General features: G+C 39.6%; 1 protein-coding gene across 12 annotated transcripts in view; it reads left to right on the forward strand.

The window, feature by feature from the left end:
- TRRAP (transformation/transcription domain associated protein) overlaps positions 1 to 16975 on the forward strand; it is a 169003-nt gene that overhangs the window by 58180 nt on the left and 93848 nt on the right. For all 12 annotated transcript variants that reach the window (XM_030578970.1, XM_030578969.1, XM_030578975.1 and 9 more), the window contains 13 exons: positions 443 to 562; positions 887 to 1006; positions 1303 to 1467; positions 2942 to 3123; positions 3409 to 3607; positions 4253 to 4381; positions 6129 to 6395; positions 7196 to 7402; positions 8687 to 8845; positions 10692 to 10826; positions 11030 to 11140; positions 12037 to 12183; positions 16602 to 16815. In XM_030578970.1, coding sequence (XP_030434830.1) covers positions 443 to 562; positions 887 to 1006; positions 1303 to 1467; positions 2942 to 3123; positions 3409 to 3607; positions 4253 to 4381; positions 6129 to 6395; positions 7196 to 7402; positions 8687 to 8845; positions 10692 to 10826; positions 11030 to 11140; positions 12037 to 12183; positions 16602 to 16815 — 2155 coding nt within the window. The remainder of the gene's footprint in view (positions 1 to 442; positions 563 to 886; positions 1007 to 1302; positions 1468 to 2941; positions 3124 to 3408; positions 3608 to 4252; positions 4382 to 6128; positions 6396 to 7195; positions 7403 to 8686; positions 8846 to 10691; positions 10827 to 11029; positions 11141 to 12036; positions 12184 to 16601; positions 16816 to 16975) is intronic.

The raw sequence follows: 16975 nt of genomic DNA on the forward strand, positions 1-16975 counted from the left end.
GTTCTTTTCTTTCACTCCTATTCTGCTGTTGTGGAATACGTATGGGAAATGGTTTTGAGCTGCTAGTTTGGATTTTTGAAGTGTGAACCGCTCAATATAGTGCCGCAATGAATCCTTATAATTCCCCTCATCACCATTCTCATTACACACAGTCTAGCTTTAATATTAAAATATCACTAAAGAAACAAAGTAAATAAATAAAATATGCCTTACAAAAACATGATACCAAAATGGGGAAAAAATATATATTTCTTCAGGACAGATTCCTTCCATGTACTGGGGTAAGTAGTTGCTGCTTATTTGTTAACTCCTTGCTTTTGTTTGCCAGCTGTGCTAATATATAGATAGAAAAATGTAGTCATGGTAAGATCTGTGGTAATATGTTTGTACGTTTAGTTAGGAATTGTTAGTTTATTTTGATGATGTTTATTTTTATCTGTAGGAAATGAAGATTTGTTCAGCAATCATAAACCTATTTCATCTGATCCCAGCTGCACCTCAGACTCTGGTTAAACCTTTGCTGGAAGTTGTGATGAAAACAGAACGGGCTATGTTGATAGAGGTAAAAGTGGAGTTTAATTTTGCTAATTGCCTCTTTTATTGCTTTTATAATACTCTTGTTTTAAGTGGGTTTTTTTTAATTGTTCCAGCCACCTGTGTAAGATTATTTGGTATAAAAATTGATTTGTAACAAATTATCTCATCTTTTAAGACTGATAATACTTGGTGGTTTTAAGACCTTGGGGTGGTTGTGGTTGCTAACAAATTCATTTTACGCCTGTACACATGCTAACTTCAGTGCTCTATTTTTTGCCAGATAATGTGAGAGGAATGGATAAATTGAATAAAGGAAAATAATTTAATTAAAACATTGTGAATGTTTCAGGCGGGCAGTCCATTCAGAGAACCACTGATAAAGTTTCTGACACGTCATCCATCCCAGACTGTTGAGCTGTTCATGATGGAAGCGACTTTAAATGATCCACAGTGGAGCAGAATGTTCATGGTAATATCTGCGAACAATAGTCCAATTTTGATAAATTAGAAGTTATTCATGTACTTTTTTACCATTATTCTAACTGTGTAGTATCTGTTGTGTCAGACAAAATACCAGATTTCAGTCTTGAGGACTTGAGTCAGTGGCACCTTTTTATGAGTATTAAATTGAGGCACAAAATTAAAATGCATTAAGTCCAAGTGGTATAGGTAAACTAAACATGGGTATACAACTGTGTGATGATAAAACCTTTGGTATGTTTTCATTAAAATTTATTCCTGTAATGGTTGGTTGCCCTTCTCCAGAGTTTTTTAAAACACAAAGATGCGAAGCCTTTACGAGATGTCCTGGCAGCTAATCCAAATAGATTTATCACTTTACTGTTACCTGGTGGCACCCAAGCTGCTGTTAGGCCTGGATCACCAAGCACCAGCACAATGCGTCTTGATCTTCAGTTTCAGGCTATCAAGGTATTTATTTGCTGTTTTCACAAACGTTGTCATGAATAGTTCAAATCTGTTTAGAGGGACGCTGACTATAGATACATTGAGTAATGTCACATATGTATTGGTAGATTTGTAAAACAGTTTAAAAAAATTGAATTTCCCTTTCACCTGCCAGTTTACTTGTTGCATTTTACTTGGCTTTAAGAAACTGGACAGTCAGTTTGACTCTTCTGTTTCTCATTTACTAGCATAATGCTGCCAGTGCTGAATAGGGACGTTCAAACTTTTTAAAAATATATCTTTCATTGGAGCTAAAAAGAAAAGGAATTAATGACAGTGTTTCTATGGGCAGTTTTTGTAGAACCATATTTAGCCCTCAATCAATCTGAAATTCGTCCCTGTATATCAAGATTGCTGTTATGGAATGTTGTAGCTGTGTTTGGTCCCAGGATATTAGAGAGACAATATGGGTGAGGTTATATCTTTTATTGGACCAACTTCTGTTGATAAGAGAGACAAACTTTTGAGCTTACACAGAGCTCTTCTTCAGGTCTGGGAAGCATTCTCAGTGTCATAGCTAAATGCAAAGTGGAACAGATTGTTTAGCATAAGTAATTAACACGTATTTCATATTTTTAGTGTCTAGCAAAGTTTTATAAATTTAAGCTTCAAGGCACCTTCATAACTTTTGCTAAACACTAAAAATCATGGACTTAATAGAGGCACTGGATTTATGGCTTATTACAATAATTTGTAACCCACTAAATTTCCCCACAGCTTTTCCCCACCCCACACCTGGTGACAGGAGAGGTGTTAATGAGCCTCTTGCACTTTGAGTGGTTCCTTGAAGTCTATGTGGGCAACTTGTGCTAAACAGTCTGTTCCACCTTGTATTTGAGAGACAAGGTGAGTGAGGTAATATCTTTTATTGGACCAACTTCTGTTGGTGAGAGAGACAAACTTTCGAGTTACACAGAGCTCTTCCGCTGGTGTGGGAAAGGTACGAAGAGTGTCAGTTAAATACAGGATCAAACAAATAGCATATGTGCTAACTACTTATGCTAAGCTAAGGCAGAAGCTCTCAAACTGGCTGGGGAGGGGGCCATGAGAAGTCAGTCTGTCTTCAGAGCTGGGTGCCTGGCCAGCAGCTGCTGCTCTTCACGCTGCCTTCAGAGCTGGGCAGTGGTATATGTCTTTGTGTGGAAGGAGCAGAGGGGAAGGGGGCGCAAAGGACTTCAGACACTAAGAAAAGGTTTGTGTAGGGAGGGCACAATCAAATAAATTTGACAACCGCTGTTCTAAGGGACCATTCAAGGTGAAGTGGCCTGTTAACAACTTGTTTCCCAGACCAGAAGAAGTGCTCTGCATAAGCTCGAAAGAGTGTCTCTTTTACCCGCAGAAGTTGGTCTAATAAAAGATATTAACTAACCTACCTTGTTTCTCTGATTGTTATTATTAGATATATGTCTAATAGATGTATTTGTCTGTTTTTTGACAGATCATAAGTATTATAGTTAAGAATGATGAATGTTGGTTGGCAAATCAGCATTCCTTAGTGAGTCAGTTAAGACGCGTGTGGGTAAGTGAAGCTTTTCAAGAAAGACATCGTAAGGAGAATATGGCTGCAACAAACTGGAAAGAACCTAAACTACTGGCATACTGCTTATTGAATTACTGCAAGTATGTAGAACTATTTATTGATCAAATCAATTTTTTTCCATTTGTGTATATCTTTTCTGTAATTTAAAAATAATACTGCTTGCTGCATAATCCTGTGTGGAAGAAAAGACTGAAAGTTGCTCCTTCGTGCTACCGTTAAAACCAAAACCAAGACTACTTTTAGAAAGTCCTGGGGTTTTTTAACTGTGCACGTTTAAAAGCAAGGATGACTCCTCCACCAAGTTATCAAACAGAATAGTCTGATACCAGTTTCTCACGAGAGGTTTTAATTGTTTCCTTTTCCAGACGGAATTATGGTGATATAGAATTGCTCTTCCAGCTGCTTCGAGCTTTTACAGGCCGTTTTCTCTGCAATATGACTTTCTTAAAGGAGTACATGGAAGAAGAAATCCCCAAAAACTATAGTATTTCCCAAAAACGGGCTCTGTTCTTCCGGTTTGTAGACTTCAATGACCCAAATTTTGGAGATGAGCTGAAAGCCAAGGTAAATAAAGCAATTTCATCAAAATAAGCTGATATTTAGGTTTAATTCTCATCTTGGGAACTAGGGCAACAAACCTCACTTGCTTAAATGTCAAAAAGAGTTCAGTAATTGGCAGAACCAATTGTGTGAAACTACCAATAATGTGGAAGACCAATTAATAGGTGGAGTCAGCAACTGACTTTCAAAATTGAGGATTTCTTAGGTTATGCCTATGTGGCCCTGCAGTTTGGACTTCGAGGTGTAAATTGCAGAGTGCACTAGCGTGCTGTGCTCTAACTCCCATGTGTGGCAAACAACTGGCGTGAACTAAAAGGTAGTTGCAGCACAGCATGCTAGTGCATTCTGTAGTCCAGACTAAAAGTCCAGACTGCAGGCTGTGTAGACAAACCCTTAATCTGCCCTTTCTAGGAAGCCGACTTTTGCGTTGTGTGTCTCTTCCCCCCCACCCCCCAATAATAATAATCTGTCCTGGCCTTTTTACATTCAGTCTCTAAGTTAGAAAGAGAGAACTTCAAGAGGCTCTGAATCTGAAATGCATTGGTTTTGTCAGTAGTTAGAAATAATCCAGATAGCTTTATTAAGTAATTGTTTTATTTAGAGAACTTTAATAGCATAGTATTAATTTCTTCCATTCCTGGTTTGTAGGTTCTGCAGCATATCTTGAATCCTGCATTCTTGTATAGTTTTGAAAAGGCAGAAGGAGAACAACTTCTGGGACCACCCAACCCAGAAGGAGATAATCCAGAAAGTATCACCAGTGTTTTTATAACAAAGGTATCCATCCCTGCTCACTTTAAAGAATTGAAAAGCGAAAAATAAAATAAATGTACCTAAATTGGTTGACATTTCAATCCTGCTCTGAATTATTCTTGCTACTTCTGGCCAGGGCTTTCTCTAAATATAAGTGGTCAATTATACTGACTCATATGATGATTTTGAATTGTGGAGAAATATCCACCAGGAGCTAGAATGAAATTACAAATACTCAAGTTACTTGTGACTTCATTAGGATTTCAACATATTACTTTACGAATGAAGGCTTTCTGCAGTAACCCCATATATCAGCTACCTCTTGGTAAGGAGACTCTTTACAGACGCTTGAAGTTGTTATAGAACTGACTTTTGTGCCTCATTATTATACCTGTCAGCAAATATAAAATAGTCAATGTTGAAGATACTTTGAAGGCCAGGTCTTCAGAAGTGCTCAGCTCCCCTTATTATAAAAATGTGCTCACTTCATTTAGTTGCCAGAGTGGGAGCTGAACTGTAGAGGAACAGACTCACCCCTGCAGCGCCTCCTGCTGGTGACTTCCGTGAATTAGCTCGTTCCAGCTCTGGAGTGCCCTCTGCAGGCGGGTGATCTGCTGTCCTCTGGCCCCCCATGTCCCTCCCAGATCTGGTGCTCTGTTGTCTGGGGTGCTGCCCCCTGGTAGTTACCCCCCGCAGTCTTAGGGTCTCCCCTCCCCAGGGAACCCTCACCTAGTATCCCCACCTTGCCTCAGTATATGGCTACTGCCAGTCATTGTCTAGCCCCTGGGGCAGACTGCAGTATCAGCCTACTCATCACTGGCCAGGTTGGGTTTGGACCTGCTGCCTTTGCCTACCCTGGGAACTCCCAGTACCTCTTGGCCTTATGCTAAGCGGCAGCCTGGGCCTTTCCAGGCTGGAGCTCCCCAGCTCTGTACCACTCAGGTACCCTGTCTCCAGCTCCCTACAGGCAGAAGGAGACTGCTGAGCTTCTTTCTCTCAGCCTCTTTATACAGTCCAGCTGTGGCCTAATTGGGGTGTGGCCCAGCTGAAGCCACTTCCCAATCAGCCCATCTTAGCAGCTTCCAGCCACAACAGTCCCCCAGGGCTGTTTTAAGCCCTTCAGGGCAGGAGCGGGTTAACCACCCTGCTACATGAACTCTTATGAAAATCTGGCCTCTGTTGTGTGTTCTGAAGACTTTTGAAAACCTGGCCCTAAATGTAGATGTATGTGCATACAGTATAATCAAGGATCATTTGGGCAATAGATGAGAAATGGACAGTTGCCCATTCCTTTGGAGAGTGCTGATCAGGGGCGGCTCCAGGCATCAGCATGCCAAGCACGTGCCTGGGGCGGCAAGCCTTGGGGGGCACCCTGCTGGTCACCACGAGGGTGGTAGGCAGGTTGCCTTCAGCAGCATGCCTGCAGAGGGTTCGCTGGTCCCGCAGCTTCGGCGGACCTCCCACAGGCGTGCTGCTGAATCCACGGGACTGGGGACCTCTCGCAGGCAAGCTGCGGAAGGCAGCCTGCCTGCTGTGCTTGGGACGGAAAAATACCTAAAGCCGCCCCTGGTGCTGATGGCTAGTAATAAAAGTACGTTGTTCTAAAAGTCATCTTATCTGTTGCTGCAGATACTTTTTCAGGTTGGTGTGTGTTTTTTATAGACTTTGTGAACTATATTTGTTCTTGTAGTTGGTAATGTATGTAGCGTTTTTGAAGATATTTATTTATTCCCCGTCCCCCATCTTGCTACCCCTCCACTCTTGGGAATAGGTACTTGACCCAGAAAAGCAAGCAGATATGCTGGATTCACTCCGAATTTATCTCTTGCAATTTGCAACGCTTCTTGTGGAACATGCCCCACATCACATTCATGACAATAACAAGAACCGGAACAGCAAACTGCGGCGCCTGATGACCTTTGCCTGGCCCTGTCTCTTGTCTAAGGCGTGTGTGGACCCAGCATGCAAGTACAGTGGACATTTGCTTTTAGCACACATCATTGCAAAATTTGCCATACATAAGAAGATAGTGTTGCAGGTATTGTGTACAAATTTGCACTAATATGCTAAAGGGATGCTGATAAGTACTATTCCTGGTGTATGCTTTCTTTAATCAGTTATTTTGTACTGTAATGGAGGGCCTGTCATGGAGGATGGAGATGTAGTTTTGAATAATCATTATACATGTGATAACTAAAGCCATAAGAGCAGATAAGATCACCCAGGGAGCAAGCATAGAAGGGGCAGGCCAAAGACCAGCACCTTGTGAGGTATCTACAAGAAGGGATCCAGTAAAGGCAGCAGGTGAGAGAAGAAAATCGTCACCTGGGAAGTTCAGTGGAAAGAGGGGCTTGTTCCTGGTAATGAAGGCAGCAAAAAGATAATGAAAAATTTGAACTGGCCTTAACATAGAGAAGATCATTGGTAACTTTCAGGGCAGTTTTAGAATATGAAGAGGGTAGAAGGTAACTGACAGGTGTAAAGGAGAGAGATGAGGCAATTCAAGATAGTGGGAATAGATGACACTTTCAAAGAGCTTAGAGCTGGTGAATAAGGGAGATGAGGCAGTGAAGAAGCAGGTAATATTTAGAGGTCTCTTAGAATCAAGGCATTAGCAGTATCATTTAAAAAAATGGTGTTTGAGAAAGAGGTCAGGGGATTCGTGGGGGAGACACTTACGAAAACTTAGCATCAGACACTGGGGGAAAACAGGATAGCAGGTTCAGGACAAGGAAGTGAAACTGCCATTTATTCAAGGGAAAAGGTCTTAAAGAGATGTATTATTCTTTAGAAGAAGAGGTTTATACCATGTTTAAGAGGATCACTCCTTTTTTTTAGGTTTTTCACAGTCTTCTAAAAGCTCATGCAATGGAGGCTCGAGCAATTGTCAGGCAAGCAATGGCTATTCTAACTCCAGCTGTGCCTGCTCGAATGGAGGATGGACATCAGATGCTGACTCATTGGACACGAAAAATCATTGTAGAAGAGGGCCATACAGTTCCACAGCTGGTCCATATTTTGCATTTAATAGTACAGCATTTCAAGGTATGTATACAGTGACCAACCAAACACTTGGACAAATTATCCTAGATGCCTAGGAGATATAATACAGACTAAATAAAAATTAATGAGATCCAAATTATATAGCAGAGAACAAATATTTAAAGGAGATGGTTCTGTATGCACATGTGCATACTACAAATGTTTAAAGCTGAAAATGTCTGCCGTTAACGTAACAGTATATCTGTCCAATTCTGAAATGCGTCTGTCTCGTCTAACTTTTGCTTTTACATTGTTACATCTTTCCCTTTTTTACCCACATGCCCTGTGCATTGCTTTTTGTTTGTTAAAGCCTCCTCCACCCTTACATTGTGGTTTAAAGAGTCGTGTTCCCAAAAGTGCACAAATGCTTCAAATACCAATTTAACTTAAGCAAAGGGTCAACTTGGTCTTGGTCCAAAAGCACTCTTAAAATTAGCTTGCACATGGTATGAAATAACGTAAATAGGGAGCCAACTGAAGTGCTAATAAAACATTTGAAAGCAACACTAAAAGTGAAGTTTGGAGTGGTTTGTTTCCAAAATGAAACACTAGATAGGTATGATTCTGAGGCTATGTCTGTATTACACCTTATGTCGGCATAACTTATGTCAGTCAGGGAGGTGAGTGACTCCTGAGTGACATAAATTACACTGGCATAAGCACCCTAGTGGACAGTGCTATGTCAGCAGGAGAGCTTCTTCCAGTGACATACGCCTCTACCCCGATATAACGTGACCAGATATAACACGAATTCAGATATAACGCGGTAAAGCAGTGCTCCGGAGGGGGATGAGGCGGGTGGTTTGGGCTGTGCACTCAGGTGGATCAAAGCAAGTTCGATATAATGCGGTTTCACCTATAATGTAGTAAGATTTTTTTTTTTGACTCCCGAGGACAGCGTTATATCGAAGTAGAGGTGTAGCTACCGCCCCTTGTGGGAGGGGAGTAGTTAAACTGACGGGAGAGCTCTCTCCTGTTGGCCTAGAGCAGCTGTTAGAAAGCTTGCAGCAGTGCAGCTGTATTGATGCAGCTGTACTGCTGTACACTCTCTAGTATAGCTGTAGCCTTAGTCTGGGTTACTTGTGAGTCAGGGAAAATCTGGTCAGGAATGCTTGTTTTACCAAAATACCAGCTTCTTGTCTTAATTCTAGAGGGATGAGCGTGGTGCAGATATAACCAACTCTGGGCTTAAAGGCAATTAATTTACCATTCTGTTTTCTGTGTGGTAGGGAATATGTAAAATATAGTGAGTTTACATGTAACACATTTATAAATCCATTTCTACAGGTTTATTACCCTGTAAGACACCATTTGGTGCAGCATATGGTTAGTGCCATGCAGAGGCTGGGTTTCACTCCCAGTGTTACCATTGAACAAAGAAAACTGGCTGTGGACCTCGCTGAAGTAGTCATCAAATGGGAATTGCAGAGAATTAAAGATCAACAGGTAGGAATAGTAACAGTCTTGGTGAACTTCAAAGTGTTACCATGAAGACTAAGGACAGGGTTGGCCCACTGCTCAGTGAGGAGGGGGTAACAGTAACGGGAGACTTGGAAATGGCAGAGATGCTTAATGACTTCTTTGTTTCGGTCTTCACTGAGAAGTCTGAAGGAATGTCTAATATAGTGAATGCTTACAGGAAGAGGGTAGGTTTAGAAGAGAAAATAAGGAAAGAGCAAGTAAAAAATCACTTAGAAAAGTTAAGATGCCTGCAAGTCACCAGGGCCTGATGAAATGCATCCTAGAATACTCAAGGAGTTAATGGAAGAGGTATCTGAGCCTCTAGCTATTATCTTTGGGAAATCATGGGAGACGGGGGAGATTCCAGAAGACTGGAAGGGGGCAAATATAGTGCCCATCTATAAAAGGGAAATAAAAACAACCCAGGAAACTACAGACCAGTTAGTTTAACTTCTGTGCCAGGGAAGATAATGGAGCAGGTAATCAAAGAAATCATCTGCAAACACTTGGAAGGTGGTAAGGTGATAGGGAATAGCCAGCATGGATTTGTAAAGAACAAATCGTGTCAAACTAATCTGATAGCGTTCTTTGATAGGATAACGAGCCTTGTGGATAAGGGAGAAGCGGTGGATGTGATATACCTAGACTTTAGTAAGGCATTTGATACAGTCTTGCATGATATTCTTATAGATAAGCTAGGAAAGTACAATTTAGATGGGGCTACTATAAGGTGGGTGCATAACTGGCTGGATAACTGTACTCAGAGAGTAGTTGTTAATGGCTCCCAATCCTGCTGGAAAGGTATAACAAGTGGGGTTCCGCAGGGGTCTGTTTTGGGACCGGTTCTGTTCAATATCTTCATCAACGATTTAGATGTTGGCATAGAAAGTACGCTTATTAAGTTTGCGGACAATACCAAACTGGGAGGGATTGCAACTGCTTTGGAGGACAGGGTCAAAATTCAAAATGATCTGGACAAGTTGGAGAAATGGTCTGAGGTAAACAGGATGAAGTTCAATAAAGATAAATGCAAAGTGCTCCACTTAGGAAGGAACAATCAGTTTCACACATACAGAATGGGAAGAGACTGTCTAGGAAGGAGTATGGCAGAAAGAGATCTAGGGGTCATAGTGGACCACAAGCTTAATATGAGTCAACAGTGTGATACTGTTGCAAAAAAAGCAAACATGATTCTGGGATGCATTAACAGGTGTGTTGTAAACAAGACACGAGAAGTCATTCTTCCGCTTTACTCTGCACTGGTTAGGCCTCAACTGGAGTACTGTGTTCAGTTCTGGGCACCGCATTTCAAGAAAGATGTGGAGAAATTGGAGAGGGTCCAGAGAAGAGCAACAAGAATGATTAAAGGTCTTGAGAACATGACCTATGAAGGAAGGCTGAAGGAATTGGGTTTGTTTAGTTTGGAAAAGAGAAGACTGAGAGGGGACATGATAGCAGTTTTCAGGTATCTAAAAGGGTGTCATCAGGAGGAGGGAGAAAACTTGTTCACCTTAGCCTCCAATGATAGAACAAGAAGCAATGGGCTTAAACTGCAGCAAGGGAGATTTAGGTTGGACATTAGGAAAAAGTTCCTAACTGTCAGGGTAGTTAAACACTGGAATAGATTGCCTAGGGAAGTTGTGGAATCTCCATCTCTGGAGATATTTAAGAGTAGGTTAGATAAATGTCTATCAGGGATGGTCTAGACAGTATTTGGTCCTGCCATGAGGGCAGGGGACTGGACTCGATGACCTCTCGAAGTCCCTTCCAGTCCTAGAGTCTATGAGTCTATGATTTTTTTTTTTAAATTTGTGTATCACTGATATTTCAGCCAGATTCAGATATGGATCCAAGTGCAAGTGGAGAAGGAGCAAGTTCTGCCTCATCTTCTGTTAAAAGAGGATTGTCTGTTGATTCTGGTCAAGAGGTGAAACGATTCAGGACAGCTACTGGGGCAATAAGCGCAGTAAGAAATATTCAGTTTCCTTTTGTTCTTATAACCAGCAATTTTAAGACTGAGTAACCTTAATGTTCATTTTCCTTCATAATTTTGTAGCCTGCTCACTGTTAAACTAAGATTCATTCATAGTTGTGCTTTATATTATTATTTAAACACAATATATTATATACCATTACCCCTCTTTTATTGAGCAAAAATTGTGTGCACAGGTATTTGGACGTACTCAGTCATTGCCAGGAGCTGATGCACTTCTTTCAAAGCCAATTGACAAGCAGCATACAGATACTGTGGTCAACTTCCTCATTAGAATTGCTTGCCAGGTACTGTCTGATTCTGAAATGCATGTACCAATACTTCATTAGTGTTCAAAAATTCAAATAAACTTTTATTATACAGCATTATTTTCAGTCTGGGATAAATGTGTAAACTTTAACAATGGCTGGCTGTTGTCTTCTGAAAAGTTTTTGGAAATTGGTATGAAAAGGTCATATGAAAAACATAGGGTTGTGCCAGTTTTTAAGTACATTTTTATTAAATATTCATGTTCCATATTTTTGTAGTTATACTCTGAGATGTCTGTATAGCTGACGAGACATTTAGATGTAAAGAACTTTAAGAAATTGACTTGGTTTTTGAGATATAAAAATATATTTTGTAACAATACTAGAGCAATTATTACTTAGGTTTCTACATGCCAAAATCCATGATCAATGGGTGAGAAAACAGTCCTACTGACTTTCACCGAGATATAGCCTCTCAAGTGCAACTCTGAAAATGCGACTTAGACTCCTAAGCTGCTGAGATGCTTTTGAAAATGTTACCCACAGAAAAATTTTAAACGTGAATAAACTAAAGAACTTTAAACTGCTCACAGACAAATTGTGAACGTGGCAATTAAATTAATCAAAATAGTTCCTGTGAATTGTTTGCTCAGCTGTATACTTAGCAAAATACATTTTAAAATGTTGTTGCAACCTGACATCCCTTTTGAGAATTTTTTCAGAGCCGTAACATCTTAAAATCAGTTTCTTCATAAATACAGTACTAGCCTTTTCAGTAATACAGTACTGTGATTGTACTGGTATAGTTACTTTAGCTAAGCCTTTCCAAAACTAGACAGTGATATGCTTACATAGGATGTGTAAAAAATTAATGAGTTCTAAAGATCATGGTTATAAATGGCTGTCATTCTGCAATAATTTTGATTAATTGCTAGGTAAATGACAACTCAAACACTGCTGGATCTCCTGGAGAATTGCTGTCTCGACGCTGCGTTAACCTTTTGAAGACAGCTTTACGACCAGATATGTGGCCAAAATCAGAACTCAAACTGCAGTGGTTTGATAAACTGCTAATGACTGTGGTAAGTTAAATTCCAGCCCTGTAGAGCTTTAAGATTCAGTAACACAGGACATAATTGAGTACTGGCTTAATAAGATATTGAAGGTCTTTAACAATTTACCTATTTCTTGATTAGCCAGTATCTGAGAGATCTGTTTTACTTATAATATGCAGATCTTAGGTTTAGACGATATATTGACAATAGTAGCACTTTGTTGTAGAGAATTTTAAATTAAATATTGGTCCATTACTAGTTTAATCACTGTCGTTACTAGAACTAATGAAATTTAGATTTATAGGTATTTTTGAGTAATTATTCTTGTCATTTTCCTTGACAAGAGGATTTAGGTAAAAGTCAACATTTGAGAATGGAAGTGCATGTTAATAAATGTTACATTCTTTCTGTCAAGAATTTTGCTAGCAATGCTAGTATTGTTAGTTAAATTTTAGTTTGTAGCATTGTTAAAACTGATTTTTGTTCTAACATGCAATGTAAATACTACATATGAAATCAATAGAAACAAAATAAAGGAAACAAATAAGCTTATGGATCTGTTTGCACATGCTCAACAGATACTTATAAACGTTTGGCAACTAAAGTGGCTGAAGATTCTGTCTGTGCTGGACATGCTCCAGCCTAGGGCTGCAGGACTGTCTCCACAACTGCCCCTCTGGGCAGCTGCAGGCCACTGAGACACCTGGCATCAGAATTAAGAGCATGGAAACTATTCTTTCATTGATCTCAGTGCTTCCTTTGCTGATGCCCAAGCAGGATGAAGGAGAAGGGAGGAGGCAGTCTGGCTGGAATGCAGAGTGTTGAGGAATCAGGTCTGGGGATGGCAAGTAGGGAAACTGGGACAAAGGTGGTGGGAAACGACTGGTGCAAGGAGTTGTTGGTGGTACAGACCTGAAGAAGAGCTCTTAGTAGATCAAAAGCTTGTCTTTCTCACCGACAGAAGTTGGTCTATTAAAAGATAACACCCACCTTGTCTTAGTGAAAGGTTGGCATTCTATACTTAACAGTGAAGTTTTTGATTAGGGCTGTGAATCGCAGTTCATGCATGCAATTAACGTAAAACAAATTAACTAGATTTTAATGTTGTGATTAATTGCAGTTTTATTTACACTATTAAACAATAATAGAATACCAATTTAAATTTATTATTAATATTTAGAATGCTTAAATGTATTTTTTTAATATAATTGCACTCAAAAATAAAACACTGTAAAACTTTAGAGCCTACAAATCCACTCAGTCTTACTCCCTGTTGAGCCAATCACTAAGACAAATGAGTTTTGTTTACATTTACCTTCCCGCTTCTTATTTACAATATCACCTGAAAGTGAGAACAGGCATTCGAGTGGTGCTGTGGTAAACCGCGCTGCAAGGTATTTACATGCCAGACATGCTAAACATTCGTATGCCATCTGGCGTGTAAATATCGTGCAGCACTGGCTACAACAGTGCCATTCGAACTCCTGTTCTCATTTCAAGTGATATTGTAAATAAGCAGGCAAGTAAATGTAAACAAACTCATTGTCTTAGTGATTGGCTCAACAAGAAGTAGGACTGAGTGGATTTGTAGGCTCTAAAGTTTTACATTGTTATGTTTCTGAGTGCAATTATGTTAAAAGAAATTCTGCATTTGTAAGTTGCACTTTCACGTTAAAGAGATTACACTACAGTACTTGTATGAGATGAATTGAAAAATGCTATTTATCTCATAAATTTTAATTACAATAAATATATGTTTATTACAAATATTTTTAATATATATATATAAATGTGAGCACTCTACACTTTTCAATTGCAAGACAGAATACTATGAATATATTTGAACGTAGAAAAATTGCCAAAATATTTATAATCAATTTAAATTGGTATTGTATTGTTGTTTAACGGTGCAATTAATCGTGACTATTTTTTATCTCGTGATTAATTGCGATTTATATTTTTTAGTAATTTGATATCCCTATTTTTAATATTACATGGCATAATATTACAATACTGTAAACTAAGTTATTTGTACCATACTACTATAATAAGTAGTATGAACTTTCTTATTGTGATAAATATATTGGGATCACTTTTTGGTTTCCCACTGTGGAATAAAGCAGTGGCAGTCCTACTTCTCTGCAGTAGTAAATGATTTTGAAAGAATACTTTTACCATGATTCCTTTTTCTAAATGTTTGACAGATGTTTAGATACTGTACATTACTGATATGAAGATAGTTGCTTGGATAATCTTTTATTTTTAAAAGGTAGCCACTTCAATAATTTTCTCCTCCTACCAATGGGACTGGTTTAGTTGACCTCTGTTTAAAAGTGGTTAATAGTGTTGTTTCTATATACCCGTGTACATTTGGCTTTAAACCTCTGTAGTTGGTGATGCTTCATCATTATTCATTACTCAGAACTCTACTTACGCTTTTTCAAAAATACTGTACACCTTAATTAATGAGAACTCTCATTAAAATTCAGCACTTCAGTAGCAAATGTTATCCACCCTGAATAGAACAACCACAATTACTTAACCGCAATTCAGCACATTTTCTCTTCAATCCTACAACTGAAACATCATAACATATTCGGCCTTGTGTCAGAATTCTCCCCCACCCACCTTTTTTGGTCTCATTAATTCCAATGCAAATATATTTATCTGAGTTCAGGCCTTACGAGGTTTTGGTGGTTGAGCAGAAATAACAGGACTTAGGTAAAACAAGACCGCACTTGAATATTTCTGGGAATAGAAGATGCAGAGGCTTTTACTGAGGACTAACACTGGGCCAAATTTTATAGTGGTAACTTTTTTTCACTGAAAAATGCAGTTTTGGGACAGTTTTAGTGAATTATTTGTTGACACATATAAGAGAACATTCAGAAATCTCGGAACAAAGTTTTTCAACATGAATGAAGCATCTTATTTCAGTTTTTCAGACTATATTCACAAGGGGGATTTAAACACCAAAACTGGAGGAGGAGCAAGAGAAATAGGTGGTAGTAGTAGTGGTGCCCCCTTGTAACGTTTAGCCCAGTGGTTAGGTTACTCATCTGGGATGTGGGAGGTCCAGATTTGAATCGCTGTTCCGGAGCAGGGACCTTGAACCACTATTCCTCCCCTCTTCCCCATGTGAATGCCTAACCTCCAGGGTATTCTGGGGATGGGTCTCTCTCAATTTCCCCTGTTGAAGCTGTTCCACTTCTTATACAATACTTAAATATTCAGTGAAGTAAACCTAGGAACCAAGTATGTCCTCCTCCCAGATGAGGTGAGGTCCTCTGACCACTGGGCTATAGAGTCATTCTCTGTTTCTGGCCCAATGATTACTCAAGTCTTTTATACAAAGATTCAACAGGAAAGGTGAGACTCCCATCTCAGAATACCCTATAGCCTGGCAGTTAGGGTACTCACTGGCAGTGGGGAGGCCTGGATTCAAGTCCTTGCTCAAGAGTGGAGTCGTGGAGATTGTTACCCCTTTCCAGATAAATATAAGAACATAGAGTAATGGTGAGGATGGCAAATTGACTTGCATGAGCAATTGAGAGAACCAGGCCATCCAGGACTTCCAGTTGTTGAATTACAGTCTGTCGTAACTCCCTCCAGTGCTCTGGAGAAGAAGTCTTCCAGTTTGTCATCTCTTGCATATCTTCTGCTTGCTTATTTGTGATACCTACAGAATAACGAGTTGGAAAAGGCAGAGCTCGCTTCATCCAGCAGCTAGTAGGCCAAAAAGCAAACAGGCAGGAAGGTGGGTGGCCCTAGTGCTTGTATAACATTTAGATGGTAAGCTCTTTGGTACAGGGACTGTCCTTTTGTTCTGTGTTTTGTACAGCACCTGGCACTACTGTAAGCACTACAGTAATCCAAATGATGAATAATAATCTTCTGCTTTCTATTAGATGAAGTCATACAGCCTAATTCACTGTAACAGTAGTTACGTTTTAGGATGGGAGACAGGGCTAGCAAAATCTTTTATTTTCTAGTCATTAGATTGGTTTAGTTTCAAACATCCTTTTTCTGGGCTTGAAGCACCCATTTCTCATAAGCACTTCTTTTAAAGGTCCATCAGAATAGGCTGTTTTATACCTTCTCTTCAATATCTTTCTCTTTAAAGTATTTCCACAGGCAAATATAGTGCTGCCCATTGTTCCAAGCAGTTTCTAGTTAGGCAAGGGTGAGAGCCACTTTCTTCACTGCTTCACCACTCCTGTAATGTTAAAAGTATGCAAATAGGTAAATTTCAGCTATGCAGTTAGTGGCTTCCAGTGTCTCATGTTTTGTAGATCTGGAAAACATGGCTGGTGTAAGAACACAGAATTGAAACTCTTGTAATATGGAAGCCTGAAATCATGTTGTAGATTTCACACGTTTGGTGTGAGCTGACAAGTCTAATGCTCTTTTGTTTGTTGTTTTTTCCACTATATGTGTTCTTCTAGGAACAGCCCAATCAGGCCAACTTTGCCAACATTTGCACTGGGTTAGAGGTCCTAAGTTTCCTATTAACTGTACTGCAGTCTTCAGCTATCCTTAGCAGCTTCAAACCTCTGCAACGAGGAGTAGCTGCTTGTATGACATGTGGAAACACCAAGGTTTTGAGGGCTGTCCACAGTCTACTCTCTCGCTTAATGAGTATATTCCCTACAGAACCAAGTATGTGGTATTTTCCTCCTCCTTTTTCTTTTATCACTGCATAAATTAAGTGGTTTGGGTGGGTGGGGGGAGCAGGGAGACGTTTCTGAATATGCTAATCTTCTCTTTTATGTGTTCTGCATTTTATGGTCCATTTTAGTTTGCACTTTCAACCTCTCAA

This window comes from Gopherus evgoodei, chromosome 10, assembly GCF_007399415.2.
Source record: "Gopherus evgoodei ecotype Sinaloan lineage chromosome 10, rGopEvg1_v1.p, whole genome shotgun sequence".
Lineage (NCBI taxonomy): Eukaryota > Metazoa > Chordata > Testudines > Testudinidae > Gopherus > Gopherus evgoodei.